The sequence below is a fragment of the Conger conger genome, chromosome 6 (genome assembly GCF_963514075.1).
Source record: "Conger conger chromosome 6, fConCon1.1, whole genome shotgun sequence".
NCBI lineage: Eukaryota > Metazoa > Chordata > Actinopteri > Anguilliformes > Congridae > Conger > Conger conger.
The window spans coordinates 21,890,664-21,906,605 of record NC_083765.1 but is presented as its reverse complement, the minus strand read 5'-3'; the positions used below and the strand labels follow the sequence as shown (position 1 = coordinate 21,906,605).

At 43.2% G+C, this 15,942-nt stretch overlaps 1 protein-coding gene across 3 annotated transcripts in view; it reads right to left on the bottom strand.

Annotated features, from left to right (window-relative positions):
* Positions 1-842: 842 nt before the first annotated feature.
* rab11fip5a (RAB11 family interacting protein 5a (class I)) overlaps positions 843-15,942 on the bottom strand; it is a 42,091-nt gene continuing 26,991 nt past the window's right edge. The window contains exons 4-6 of one of the 3 annotated variants that reach the window (XM_061246157.1): positions 8,177-11,680; positions 5,147-5,303; positions 843-4,203 (exon numbers count right to left, since the gene is read on the bottom strand). In XM_061246157.1, coding sequence (XP_061102141.1) covers positions 3,946-4,203; positions 5,147-5,303; positions 8,177-11,680 — 3,919 coding nt within the window. In that variant the 3' untranslated portion in view covers positions 843-3,945. The remainder of the gene's footprint in view (positions 4,204-5,146; positions 5,304-8,176; positions 11,681-15,942) is intronic. The other 2 variants (XM_061246159.1, XM_061246160.1) reach the window with 2 other exon arrangements.

Below are 15,942 nucleotides of genomic sequence, written 5' to 3'. Positions count from 1 at the left end.
AGATGCACTTATATTCCAATGTTCCAAATTAAGAAGTTATGGGGGTGGGGAGGGGTAGATGGGGGGGGGGGGGGGGTGGAGATTCAGCTCACAGACAGAATCCAGCTGAGTGTGATCCTGGCTGATTGACCTCCCGCAGAAATGGGCACCATCTCAGATGAGGGGTGTGAACATCAACCAGTGTAATTCCACATATGGAAGAAGAATGTAAAAAAATATATAAAAAAATTACTTGGGGGTGGCAGGGCTGGGGTCTTAGCTTTGAAAATAGCAGACGAGACACAAAATATCAGTGGGAATACCTCACTTCCTAGGTCTGAAATTCACATAAACAAATGACAAACAGCCTTCCACACAAAGAGAAAAACAGGAAACAAAAAACAAACTAAAATAAAATAAGGGCAGTTGTGCTGAATTGTGCTGAGCACAAAAACGACAAAAGGGATTGCAACGCACTCGTTCACACCAGCATCCTAGTCGCATCACTGACTGAGGAGGGAAAAGCTAAAGGGGGTTGAAGATGCTGGTCTCCTCACCAGGGCATTTTCTCTTCACCATTCGCAGGGCATTTTCTGTGCTGCATATTTGTCTTAATGCAATCACTTTGAGGTTAACAGAGCCCTCTATTGGTCATTAACTATAATGCAGACGCCAAAAAAATTATACTGGCAGTTCTAAAGAGCTTTCCCGCTCTCTATCGATTTAGTAGCTGAACTATCCAAGAAATAAGAAATACATATTTTTGTAAATAAAATTTAAAAAATATGACTAAAAAGTATTTCCCCGCCTTAATGGCAGGTTTTCAAAGTATTTCCCCATGCAGAAAAGCATTTGCTCACTCATTTTAGAGGCATGCGGTCCAGTTGGGAAACAGTCCTTTATTTAACATGTCAGTGCCAAATGCAAACATCTCAGTGGGAAACAATGCATCATGCTGATATTGCCATACAAAAGCTTAAAATAATAACATTTGGCCTGAACGCACGGGATGGAAACAGAATAAAGGTAGGCTATAATATTGCGCCAGTACAGTGGATTTAATAACAGAAAAAAAAAACAATCCAACAGTTTTATGTGCAAACCAACCGAATATCAGATCATTCGAAATTTCCCACCAATACCAAATGTGTTCCCTGTCTGAAGTGATCTCGGTCGCTCCACAAATCCGTCATGTGTAGTTTCACTGCTCGAAACAGGTGGTACGAGAGGTCGTCTTCCGTGCTCAAATACAAAACAGACTTGGAGAACGACCGTGTCTTAAGTGGAAGACGATATCTAAACTATGCAGGAACGTGCGAAAGTGCCTTTCTATCCAAGTTAATGCGTTTGGGGCATTATGTTTTTCAAAATGATTCGACTTGGCCATTATCAATTCGAAGACATGACCACTGTTGTATTTGATTTAAAGGCTAGGGACATTTGTAAACTTTCTTGTGAAAAGAAACCAAAGTGCACGGCAAATCTGAAAAGCGGTGATATTACATTGCAGCGGCGTCTTAGGCCAATTACCTTGCGGAGCAGTTATGACATGTAGCTTCAATACCAGAAATAATCGTTTTCATCGCTTCTTGCATGTGAGAATAAATATACATTACCTCAAAGACCACTTGAGTTTAACAATGTCCCTTTAGACACGAGGCTACTTGCCTTCAAGTTGCAAATACTAGGCCTAATAATTTTAACAGAAATAATGGCACTCCAACCAAAATATTCTTACAGTAGGGCATATAAAATGCCTTTAAAATAAAAGATATGCCAAAAATTCAATCAAGACTTTAAACCCAGAAAATTCCTATGTGCATTACAATTAATTGTTTGAGCCTTTATTGCAAAATGACTAACATAATACATGGTCAATAGGCCTAAAGCATCAACAAAGATTAATAGCAAACATACAAATAAAGAACAAGAAAATAAATGTGTTATTAAATATATAAAACTGTAACAGAATCACATTAACAATTGTAAACGTTCCCCTCTTTCACAAACCCTATGCATATTCCCGGGGCCACAAAAGATAAATATACAAGATTCTAATAATAATAATAATAATAATAATAATAATAATAATAATAATGGGAAGAGGAAAATTAGGAGGAGGAGAATAATAAGAATGAGAAGATGATGATCAACAAGGTTCAGATCAGTTGTGGATGAAATTTAATCATATTACATTTCCTGTGGGAATCACATTCAGTTGAACACAAATTAAAGTCACTGTAAAACCAGAGAAAGACCGCAATGAAAAACGCAATACGACAGCATGTTCAAAAAAATGACTATAGGTGTGTACCAGTGCCAGAATTAAGAGCAGGCTTTAAAGTGCAGCCTACTGTGATATTGGCCTATGTCAGAGGATTTCAGAGAGGGTCCTGTAGGCTATCACAGCGACAACATGGTAACTTCTGTGTGTTTTAAGCAGTGGCATTATCTAATAACTTACATTTTTGCCCTGTTTTAGCCCATGAAGATTTCACAATGTGCGCAGAGATAGTCTCACTTTGTGGAAGTGTGAAAGGGAGGTAGACAATTCACAAAGGAAAGAAAACTTGACTACACAATTTATACTAATCCATTGAAGCTTCCAATGGAGTGCCCTCCTGAATTGTGAAGGAACTTTCACCAGAAATCACAAATCTACAATGTTCTTTTGTTGTCAGTGCAATAATACTAAACTGGGATTAGTAACTTGGCAACAGACTGCCCTGCCTGGTTGACATCGTTTTATAACCATCACCCTCTCATTCCCAGTTCATTCTTACATTTAAAATACTTTGTATACAATGCAAAATACTTTATAACGTAGCTTTCGTCACCATTAATTTAGTTTGAAAGCATGACTTCAATATAAGTCATAGTTTCAAAGAGAGGAAGTAAGGTGAACCAATACGCAAAAAAGGTGACCAGCGACCACGACAGAAATACAATAAGGCAGCATTCGGCATTTCTGGCATACAGCATATGGTGTGGATATATAGCCCCTTCCATTGCGCACACATGAAAGCGTTCAAGCGATGTGTGTAACTCAGCTGAAGCGGAAGAGGCGTGGAAGAACACATAGCCGGAGGGATAGAGTGCCAGTTCCTTCCTATGGGGCGCACGTGCTTTTTGCTATAAGCGGTGTTATTAGTGAACGCTAAATACCGCAACAGGCAAAGGCCTGTGTCTGGAAGAGCAGCGACTGTTGATACATTTTTCTGGGTTGATCGATATTCAGCTACAATGCCTGGATAAGCCACACGGATTTCACACTCTATTGCTTATAAATAGATTGTTAGGCTGCTGAACTATCAGACATTCAGGCATGCCTTAATAAAATGTAAAAAAAAAAATCCTTCAAAAGAACAAAAAAAAAGTAAGAGAGGGATGGGGGCATGGAGAAACCCGACTTGCCTTGTGATTGGCCAGAACCTAAGAACACTTTCTAGGATTTTTGCATTAGTTTGAGTGGATTCAGTTCTCAGATTTTTTACTGGTTCATTTGGCTTGCAGCTGGAGAGTTTGCAGCTGCGCTTGTTGTCCGTCCGCTTGCAAGATCTGGTGGCAGCAGTGAGTCTCATTGGTGAGGAGCGGGTGGCGCCTAATCAATCATCCCACCGAGAGGCTATAGAGGGGCGGGGCTATACTGCCTTGCCCATGTCCTATCATGTCCTACCTGGAGACACCTGAAGCCCCACCCCCAACTTCACCTTCACCTTCACCTCCACACCTACAAAACCCAACCCCCTTGACAAAGTTGTGTTTCAAGGCAGTAAGCATGCGAACTCAAAAACACCACCGTTTGCTGGCTGGCAATTTTTTTTCCAGTGCTGTAACTACATCGACGGAGCTGTGTAGCAGTGAGGAAACTACGAGGAGCTTGGAGGGGGGACGGGGACAGGGGGGGAGGCGGAGCTTTATTACAAAGCCCCCGCCCCGTTCCTGTTCCTCCCCTGTTCCGGCCAATCACTTGAGCTTGGAGCGCACTTGCAGCAGCGTGGGGGTCTGCTCCATGATGCGCACCAGCAGTGTGTCGATGTAGTCCTCCAGATCCCGCGTCTGATACTTCATCTTCTTCAGCTCCACCTCCCGTTTCTCCAGCAACGCCCCCTGCCTCTCAAACTCCGCCCCCTGCCTCTCCAGCTCCGCCTCCCGCTGCAGCAGCAGGGCCACTAGCTCGTTGTGGCTCAGGTGGTAATAGGGGGCGACGCCCTCTGACAAAGCCTGTTAGGGAGGGGGGGGGGGTAGATAAATTGTTAAAAATATGATCCCTTACTTTATTTTTTCTCAGCTTTTCTTTTTTTTTTCCTCTTTTATGGACTCCTAGCTCCACCCTTGCTCCTTCAAATGTCAGTTGGAAGCCACATCAGTTATAGATGTGGCAGATGGGGAGATCCACAGTCTGATCTATACATCAGGCTTTCCGGAAAAAATATTTTTTGCTGAAAGGAAAGATTGGAAGTTCCTTATTTCTACTACTAGCTCCTAGAAGGAACATTTAACAGGTTGGAACGGCCTTAAAGGTGGCGGACCTCGATGGAATTTCTCGGTCAAGACCGAGAGGTTTCACAAAAAGCAACAAAGTTGGAAAGAAATAAAAAGCCAGCCATTGTTTTTGCATTCGGCTGACATTTTTACTGGAGGTAGTTTGTCAGACTGTAGATTAACCATCTGATGTGGGTAGCTAAAGTATGGCCAAACACACTGTTTACTTTCAATATTTAAAGCAGTGATACTCAATCCTGCTCCACAGGGTCTGCTGGCTTCTGTTGTTACCCAGCACTTCAGCAGCACTAAAATTTGTATGTTAAAGCAGTTTACACAACTAACTCAGGTCACATGGTTTCTTGGGTCTGAGTCGATTGCTGATCTAAAGGTGAACACAAAAACCAGCAGACCCTGCGGCTCTCCGTGACCTGGGTTGAGGACCACTGATTTAAAGAATACATACAAAACTACGGCTGTACCCAATCATCTCACACAGTCACAGTACTCCACCTCTCCTACATGAAGTATGCTCCTTCCCCCATGAGCTTGTGTGCCCGATAACACCACACAGAACTCCAAAAATGAGGTTACTATGACAACACTGGATGGTAGAATATGTGGGGGGAGCGGGGTGGGGATTATCACTGAAATGCTGCTGAAAGAGGGCCTTCGAGTGTACCTTGTTCCTGTCAGCCTCAGGCTCGCCTTGCTGCGCTGCCCGCCCTGGGTGAATGGTGGACTTGAGTTTCTCCAGCCCGCTCACCAGGACAGAGCGGCCTTCCGACTTCTTCTCCTCCTGGGGGGCTGCGGAGGTCAGCGGCTTGACAGGATGTGGACTGTGGAAGGAGAAATATATGGGGGTAGGGGGGGTGAGAGGGGAGGCAGTCGCACACAAGTTTGGGAAAAAGTTATTACCATGGTCTTGAGAGTGTTCTAGAATACATTTTCCAAAATGTAATCCTTGGTTTGATTCACCGTCCTTGGAAAAACGCTACACCATCACACCACGTTTGGGTATGAGCGCTGGGACTAGAATGTTCGGGTCCTGTGGGCCCCCCGCTCCCTTTCATTTCAATTAGAAACTGTCAGACATATGGGGACACCACACAAGGCGATTGTCCAGATACAAGCCCAACTCAACCCAGAGGTAAACAGAAGGCAATTAATTCAAAATTCCACCAGGACATTATTTGAGGTGTCATCAATACCGTTATAATGGAACACTTCCAGGCATGGAGTTACCCAGACATAATGTAAATAGCAAATATAACTACAGCTTTTTTTGTCTATGATGACATAACAAGCACATCTTTTACATGTAGACAGAGAAAAGGGGCTGTAACTCTGTAATTCTATGGCATTAAAGTCTCAGGTGGGGGAGCCTGGCAGGAGAACCAGCCCTATCCTCACGGAATAGACGGAAGTGTTGACAGGCCCAACCCAGAATGGCGGGTCCTGCTGTGGGAGGGGGGGTTGGGGGGTAGTTAGGGAGGGTAGGAAAATAAGGACCCGTCAGCGCAGGGATCACTGCTGTTAATTGGACTGGGCTGCCCGCCGCCCTCTGGTTCCTCAGTCACACTAAACAAGCACGACAACGGCCTTCTGGGATACCCTGGGCCTGCTGGAGCCTGGGATGAGTGTGCGTGTGTGTGGGTAGGAAGAGGGGGGGGGGGGGGGGGGGGAAGGGGGAGGGACCTGGAATCAGGGACACCACAATTGCTTTAGTCATCGAAAACAAGATTGGAGGGGTTCACAAGCAAATTATTCTCTCAGTGTTTTCTGGTGTTACGCATTCTCTTCTGCACCACCTCTTATTAACACACTCTGAATGCAATAAACATTATTCTTAAATGGAACATGAGCATGTGTCAGATTCATAAATGAAATGAATAACTCATAACCACATCTTAAGACACTGAAAATCTACAGCTGTAAAAAAAACAGGCCCAGGGACTTTATCCCATCATCAATTGTAATCTGAAAGGAATAACTCTGATAAGTTGCAGTCTCTGCAGATGATTTCAGCGCATAGAAGACTTGAAAAGAGGGTATGGCCAATGTTACATCAGGGAGGGCAGGACACACCAAATAAAAGCTTTACAAACAGGAACAATGTCATGACCAAAGTTGTTATTTCAGTAAAACAATGGAATATGCAAATGTTAATATCATACAAAATTAAAATGGTGGACATTGCATGGAAAGCTTGAGAATAATCTATATACAGATCCTGTATACAAGAAAATACACTATTCAAATATAGCTTTTACAGGATAATTATATTAACATGACTGTGACTCACCTGTAAAACTCACCGAGCTCACAACAGAAAATTTCCCATGAGAAAATGTGATCAATTTTGGGGGGGGGGGATGCCAGTTTAAACTACAAATAGGCTTGGCAAAATGAATAAGGGGTATCCATTCATTTCAACTGCATCAACTGGCAGTTATTTGTGCATTTTAAGGCGGAGGGCAACTGTCACCTGAAATAAGACTTACTGGGAAGCCTTATTCAGGCCTTTGAGCCATGAATTAAATAATGACATGAAAGGTGGATTCTGGTCAAGAGTATTAAAATGTACTGTTTCATGATATGTACAAAGTACTTACCTGCACAGGTGTTACCCCTGCCCAATGAATTTGGAACCAAACTCATTATTTTCACTCATTGATAAAAAAAATGTACAGCATTCTTTCCTCTAATGACTAAAAATGGGCGTGGCAGCGTAGCATAATGGCAACGGAACTAGACCTGACTGACTAGAGGTAGCAGGTTCCAATGCGAGGCACAGTCAGCTGTGCCCATGACCAAAGGTACTTAACCTGAACCATTTGGACAACAGCCTATGATAAATACTTAGGTGTGATGTAATTAAAATGTAATGATGTCAGCTTACTTGGAGCCAGTTTAATCAAATACCAAACAGGAGAACAATTATTTGTCAAGAATGAATAGTTTAACCTGATTATTTGACTTCTGTATCACTCTCTCTCACCATCTATGATCAAAATATGAAATTGTCATCATTATGACATCAATGTGCAGTATATGAATCTATGCCAATTTCACTGCATAGAGGTGATTTCACTCCTCTCAGTGACTTACCCTACAAAACAAGCAGCATTTGAGTCAACTCAACCTTCTTCAAGTCTCATGTAGCTACAAAACAGATTCCCTAATACACAGAACAGAGCAAAACTTGGACAGCGACAGAATCTCAAGCAAAATATAGCTCAACAACTGTACATCTCTCACCAATGAAAGAACATATGGTTCTACACGGGGTGAACCACTAACATCTAACCAACAAAACCAAAAGAACCAAAACTACAATTCCAATCAGCACTTGGCAATGACTAAAACCCCATGGGCTGCCCCAAGAGGGAGAGTATGAACTTGCTACTCAGCCAGTGGCTCCCAAACGGAGTCCATTGTTGGATTGTGGGAAGGGTCAAGGTTGATCATGATGCTTGGGAATCTATTAACATATTGTAAATCACATTGGCATTTTGAACATATATAAATGAAGTAACTCCACCTGCCCATGCAGTTTTGACATACATTTTAATTTCAGATTTCAATATGCATCAGGCTACATTTTAAGAAGAAGTGGAACAAAATAAATACATTTACTTATTGAGTAGGTCATTGTTAGGCACAGTTTTGGAGCCTCTATGCTACGCTGCATGTTTCTGTATGGTCTCACCTGCTCTGTTGACCGGACGGGAGACCATCTGCTGACTGTGTCTCCTGGGGCAAAAGCATGAACGGTGTGTCAATCATTGCAGGAGGTTTGGAGGGAGGGGCGATGGAGGTGGTTCCTGTGGTCGGCCTCGAAGGCAGGAGGGGCAGGATTGGAGAGGGGAAGAAGGCTACCTGGGCGTTAGTCTCAGCCAACAGGGAGGGGGTGGAAGAGGCCTGGGGGTTACAATCATGCAGAAAGAGGCTGGACTTTGGGTTAACGCCGATGGAGGGGTGACTCCTCAGGGTAGAGGCCACCCCAGCGGGGAGCTCCTCCTTAGGCTCGATGGCAGACTCGATTCCCTTTGGGAGAGAGACAATGTCAAACCCGGAGAAAGGTTTGCTTGGCTGCAGAAGGTCCTCTGGCGCAAGGTCCCTGACAGAGTCCTGGGAAACCATGGAGCAGAGCTCACTTAAGGAAGGTAGACTTTGCCATGTGGGCTCAACACTTTCTGTCCATGTTTGCTGCTTGGTACCTTTAAGCAGGTCAAGGAAGCTCTCCCCAAGCTCTTCATTTAATTTCTGGGAAGGTGAACAGGACCCAGTTGAGGTGGTGGGTTGGGTTCCAGTATCCGGGAGTGGTTCCTTCTGAGTAGAGTCTTCCATCAAGATCGCTTTGTCCAGGAATGTGGAGTCAGTTAGTATGGCATTTTCCTCATCTGCAGACCATACTGCAAAGTGGGTTGTGTCCAGCTCCTTGAAAAAACTCTTACTGGTCACCCAGCTTTGGTCAGAATTCTCCTCAAGGTCAAAGGCAGAGAAGCTACTTTGAGGGACCTTCCGTGATGACAACTCATCCTCCATGAACGTGAAAGTTCTGTTTTGTTTTTCCCACTCAACCTTGGGGGCTGTTGAGAAGAGAGAATAATCAGAATGAAAAGGAGATGGGGAGGTCAGCTGCAGCTCAGGCCCAGAATTCACTTCTGGGGTTTGTAAAAGGTCAGATGGAGAGTCCTTGGGTGTACCAAGATGCAATTCAGCCTCATCTCCAGGATGAGGATATTCATTCATATGCTCCTCATTAAGAACTGAATCCTGGAAAAGCCTTGGAGGTTTGGGAGGAGGCAGCAGGCTCTCGTTGGAATTGCTGTGAGGCTCCTCCAGCTGAACAGACTCATGAGCAGCAGTCAATGAATCTGCTGTGACAAACAAAGATGGTGCAAATCCGCCTTCCTCAAGTAGAGATGTTTCACAAGCATCGTCTTTCAACTGAAGATGCTTAATTCCGGTTTTGGCTGAGAGGGCATCATGCGACTCCCAGCCGTTTCCTGGGTCTGGGTCTTCAGTCGCAGTTACAAAGTTAAGCGCTTCTGGAACAGGAGACACTGGAGGATCAGGCTCTCTGGCTTCTAGATAATCAGACAAAGTGCATCGATTAATTTCAGCAGAAGGGCTGTTTGAATCCTTCACATTCAAATCTGCATTTTCCTCACAGTTGTCTTGGTGGGCACTTTCAGAATCTGTACCCAAAGTGATCAAATCTGAATCACTGCCTTGGGTGTCGAGGGTAATGGTACCTGCTTCAAGAGTGCTATCAGATGTTGTATCTGCAAGCAAAACCATGTCAAGTTTCTGGGAAATTGTCTCTTGCGCTTTGGTTGATGCATGTGACTGCTCCTTCTCAATGGCCTCCTCTGCGCAAGTCTCCTCTCGGTCTGGTCCATCTTTCTCCAACTCGTCTTCCCGGTCTACCTGCACTGGAGATCCAGCAGGCGCTTCCACAAGTGCCATGGGAATAGACTCCACAGGGAGAAGTTCCGCAGCCTTTATGGACATGTCAGACTGAAACAGGAATCCTTCATTGGAAACAGACAAAGGGCCGTCAGCTTTGATAGGCAGATCCGCTACATCCGCAGGCGAGGAGTATTCCAGCTCCTTGGAGAACAGGCTGTCAGGTTTTTCTGAGTTCATTTCACTCATGATTACTTCAGGAACAAAAGGGGAGTGGCTAGTAGCCAGTTCGTTAGTGCTGTTATTGTTAATTTCAGTGTTATCAGCAATCGTAACCGAAAGAGAGCTAGCAGCATCAGTATTTGGGAGAAGTGAACTGGTAAAATCAAATATGTGTGCATCGGATTCATGAAGATTTTCATGTGCAGCATGAGTGGTAACTTCAGGTAAATCAACATTAGTGTTAGTGCTCATCTGTTCAGTGGCAGCATCATGCATTGGTTTAAGTGTATCAGTAGTAGTGCTCTCAGGACCCTCCAGTAGAATTTCAGAGAATTTGTGCAATGGCACAGTGGTGAAAAATGGATTTGTTTCTACAAGGGAGACTTCTGGTTCATAAGTCAAAATTTCAGACACTTCTGAAGCAACTTCCTCTGGAGATGAGGTAGTCTTATACATCGCTTCTTCTCCAAAAACAGGGGGGGCATTCCAGGTGACGTCGTTTTCTCCTCTGACCCCTTCAGGAGAACGGAAGAGTAAGGCTGAAGCAGGAGAACCGTTTTCCTGTTCGGCTGGAATTCCCACGCCGTCTCGACCTACATCACTCCCCAAGGTCTCTCCGTAGTCTTTGCTGAAAGGTGAGGTAATCGGCTGTCCTGCACTGGTACTTTGGGGGATCAGGGAGGACATATTCACAAACTGAGGGGAGGAAACTGAGTAATCCAGAGGTTTTTCTGGATCCCACTCTGAGAAAAGACTGATGCCTGTTTTGTCTTCCTGAGAATGTATAGGTGCATGTCCACTAAGTTCCTCCTTGCTATGCTCCCAAGACATCACGTCAATCTGAGGTGGAAACAGATCTGTGTTCAAGCCCGGCTCCTGTGTCCAGTCAAACCTTTGGCTTTGATGACCCTGGAAGACGGGGATCTTGGTTGGCCTTCGCAGAAGTGTCGGTGTGACCATTTCAGTCCCTATTTTGTCCGACCCCTCTGACAATTGCTCTTTGGTGAGTTCCAGAGGAAGGATCATTGTGTGGGCAGGCGGGGCTGACCCATTCTGCGAACCCAACCTGCTGGCAGCAAATGCCTCGAAAGACTCATCCCATTCGCTGGGATTTTCTGACACGGTGGACGTGAAGAAAGGGTTGGGGGACACCCTTGCCCCTGTGCCCAGCACTCCAAGTTGAGACCTCTCTCTTGCCACACCCACAGCAAGGCCAGGCTCTGCCTCCAGACAGTCTTGGGCAGGACTCGGATCGGACCAGGAGGAAGAAACTGTTGGAGGCCAAATAGGGGAACTGGAGAGACAGGGAGCAGGCGGGGCTGATTTTAGGGTATGATCGCCAAGGAGATCTACAAAGAAGGGGTTACACTGCAGTCGGGTGAAAAAGGGGTTTGAAGGAGAAATGGTTGGGGTGTCTGGAGGGGGCGTGAAAGGGTTAGCATGGTGTGCTAGGCCTGGTGAGCCCAGCCCTGTGGCAGAAGCAGGAGAAGTACAAGAGTGGTTATCTGGGAAGGGAGTTAAGGGGTGAGAGGGGACTGCATCTGAGCTGGTTTCTACCTTAGAAGATACTTCCAAGCTGTGAAGGAAAGGCACAAAGGGTCCTTGTGGTTAGTGGTGTGCCAAAAGAAACCAGCACCTCAGACAGGGATTCATTTTTTCAGCAGCTTTTAAACAAATAAAAGGGTAAATTTTGATTTTTGCTCCCAAAAATGGAGGCATCCTTACATCGATCACACAGCTCCATTTCAAATATTTGTATACTTTATGTGGAGTAATTCCATGGTAAAAATAATAAGCACATTGTTTGTTTAGCACCATATAATGAAAAAACACCCAAAATGCTTTACACAAACAGAGAACACCTAAAGTAAATATAAACTATTCTGTCACAGAAAAGTACTTTAGAAGTATCATTACTCAGAAGCCTACTGAGAATATCAGTAGGCTTCTGAGTAATGAGCTATCTTTAGCAACTGTGGTACAAGACGATGCTCAAAGCCTGAATAACCCCTCTGGTTCTGCTGAAAAAGTGTCCCCCTGGAAAACAGACACTGGTTCTACCACCATAAAAAAAACCTGCGTAAACACCCCTACTCTAAAGAGAAGCCTTCCATCATCTTAAGTTGTGTATTTACCTTCAGGGAGACAGAAATCCAGAATTAATACTGGTATATGTCTCCCTACAAGAAACAAACTTCCAGTCTTACAAAATATCTGGCTGCACAGTAAATACAAACTCAAAAAATGTTCTTGATGTGGGTAAAACAAACAATGTATGCAGTTATGAGACGAATGTCTGTATAGAGACATTTACATGTGAATGGTTTTTTTATGGACCTTGTGTGGTTGAAAACATTAACTGGCAGCACTTGGAAATGACATTTAAAGATTCACTGCCGCAAAATTAAGAACTTGAATCAAGGATACAATGCATTTCAACTAAAAACATTACTGCGGTTTATATTTTTATATGTATTCTGTGTACATTATGATGTATGATTATGTTAAGCATTTTGAATCTATGGAAAGACGTGCATGAATCTGAATCTTGTTTCTGCATTGTATATTTCCCCTTACTTTAACCTTGATATTGCCCCTTTCATCGTATACTGTATTTCCACTTAATTGTGTCTACTTCGCTGACACCTTTTCCTACATTTCAGAGAACGTTTTGAGCACCCTGTATGAAAAACACTATATTAATGTACTATTTATTTATTTATTTTTCTTTATTTATTATTTCAAATAAGCATATTGTTGTTACACTTCTCTGCGGGCAAGGGTTTAATATTCATGGAAAGGGGTGGGAGGGATCAGAAAATGGCTGGAGCTACTACAGCAGTGGAGTTTCCCCTGGGTTCCTACAGGGGACGCTGTAGCGATGTCTACAAGTGCACTATCAGAACACTATAGAGGGGGACTAAAGTCGATAGTTAAGAGCTGAATCAGGTAGAACTTCTGTGATCAATAAGACCACATTCGACACCCTGGCACCACAATAAAGAAAGAAAAGCCCAAACCCTGCGATTAACTTTCTCAGGCAGTGTGCGTTTCAGTTTTCCGTCAAACCATCCATCTCCGGTTCAGCGCTTTTATTAACAGCTGTAGGCGTGTAGACAGGAACAGATTAAAGCTGCTCTCGCACACTCCCGCGTTTAAAGATAAGGCAGTCAGTGTGAGAGAGCAGAGTGTTCTAATTATGTCAAAATCGGTTAAATTAATTCCAACGTGCGATAAACTTCGTCTGATTACTAAAACTGATAATCGTTTGCTTTCCTCGGGTGTGTCTGGTAAAACGGGTCTCTGAGGAAGCTCGGCGCTATTTCTGTAACTGAACGCGCAGTACTCGCTCGCCTTCGCGGAAAACGAAGTCCTGCCACGCCACCTCAGAGACCGTTTTAGTTTGACATTTTTTTCCAAAGTATTTTTTGGTAATACTGCGGGTGCTAATGTTGTTTTTTGTGACTTGTTGTAAGACTGCCTGAGAAAGTTGAGATGTGCCAACACCCAAGAAAGCCAAATAAAGCTAGCCATTGGTGTGTGATCAGAATGCACTCTATTTCCTTCTTTCGTGTCTTATCGCCCTGAGCACACCACAATAGCAGCTTCCCCTGTGCCTTAAGATAACAAGTATATTTGAGGAGGCTATACCGCTCAGTCGACGTCTTACTTTACATACCTAGAAAAGAGAAAATACAGAGACAAGATGCATTCACTTAATACTGTACAAAAAATAAGCGATTCATATGGACAACAGTGTCTCATTTTGAGCCAAAATTCAAATGGTTGATTCTGACGAATACAAAATATGTTTTTTTTTAAAAGAAAAAAAACTGCACCGTCATTCAAACTAAGTACTGCAGCCAAACAACACAAAATCCATTTGAGAGAAAATGTGTCACTCTCTCTGTTGAATGAGACCTGACGTTTGGACTTGGTAAACAGGGTAAACAGGGTATACTCCTCAGGTGAATTATAAAATGAAAGTACAGTGAGCACCATAAATCATTGGACAGTGACACATTTTTTGTTATTTTGGTTCTGTACTCTAGCACTGTGAGTTTGAAAGTATACAATGACAATGATGTTGAAGTGCAGACTGTCAACTTTAATTTGAGGGTATGATCATTTATATTAGATGAACAGTTCATATAACCTTTTTCACAAATGAAACAGATGTGTGAAGCCAATACAACAAATACTTGCAGCACCTTAAAATGGGGGGACCATGTACAGAGGGTGCTGTCTATATGGTTTCTATATGGTTCATCCATTATGGATGATAATACCCTCAAATTAAAGCTGACAGTCTGCACATCAGCATCATTGTATCTTTTCAAACGGCCATTGTATCTTGTCACCATCTAATGAATTACGGTGCTCACTATATATTTGCAGGTACATGACAAGAAGAATATTTTAAAAAGATGAATATTTACTGCTTTACATAGTTTACCCGTATGCCATATGGATGGCTAGTGAGAACCAAGAAAATCCACCAAACATGGTTAACAGAAAGTATGTAAGTATTGTATCAAAAACTAAAAACATGTTTGAATACACAATTGAACTTGAATGTAAGAAATGTAGAACAGGAGTAGCCTGGTTGGTGTGGCTTTAACATGCATTCTGCAGGGGTAGGACCCTATCTGCAATGCAGATGTTTGGCGTAACAGGACACAGATCAGTAATTGAGCCACGCAGGAATCATTCCAGATTCCCATCAACTGAAATATCAGACGCTGCCACTGCCGGCAAGTAGCCTTGAGTTTTTTCTCTCAGATTTATCATCTAGCTGGCTGCACCCATTACCCTGTTCTACAAATGCAGGGTTTATTTCACTGCGAAATTATCACAGTATAGTCAAGAGAGAGTTGTGAGCCTTGAATAGACTGTGTAAGGGTCAATTAATCACCAAGTACTTTCCCCAATTGGTTAAGTCAAGCCATCAAGCCACTCAACAGATTTTGACCAGCAGACTACTTTGACAAGTTCACTCTGGAAATGGGGTCAGATACCATCAGGATTCATAAAAACATTAATATTCAAATATGATTATTATTCTAATTAGCCACTCTCCCAAAAATGTATATGGAAAATCATCCAAGAGAAACTGACTGAATGACACGATAGTCTAACAGTAAGGCAGACATTGTTTACCTACAAAAGTAAACAAAGGCAAATCACTATTCCTAAGCTGACATTTGTTTACTAGCCAGCCAGTTAACAAGCAGCAATTATCTAGCTGTCACTAACTAGCATGCTAGTAAATGTTGGAATCTTAAAATTATGGGCAGCTGTCACAAGGGGTTGTCCATTCACAGGTATGGTGCATGGGTGACCACCCATGGCTTGACACCATTTGTTGATCATACTTTGCAGTTTCCTCAAAATGTCTGGTGTCAGGTAGCTATATTTCTGGACCATAGAAATCTAATTCACAAGGTCTAACAAATCCAACTACATAGAGGTTCACAGTCCACCTGTTTCTGCCCAAACGTACCTTCTCAGTAATGTACACTCAGTGATCACTTTATTAGATAGACCTGTACACCAGCTTGTTAATACAAATATTTAATTAAAATGCATAAAAGCATGCAGACATGGTCAAGATGTTCAGCTGTTTTTCAGACCAAATGTCAGAATGGAGAAGAAATTAGATTTAAGTGATTTTGACTGTGGAATGATTGCTGGTGCCAGACAGGGTGGTTTGACTATCTCAGAAACTGCTGATCTCCTGTGATTTTCACGCACAACTGTCTCTAGACTTTGCAGAGAATGGTGCAAAAAACTAAAAAACATCCAATGAACAGCAGTTCTGCTGGGCAAAAACGTGTT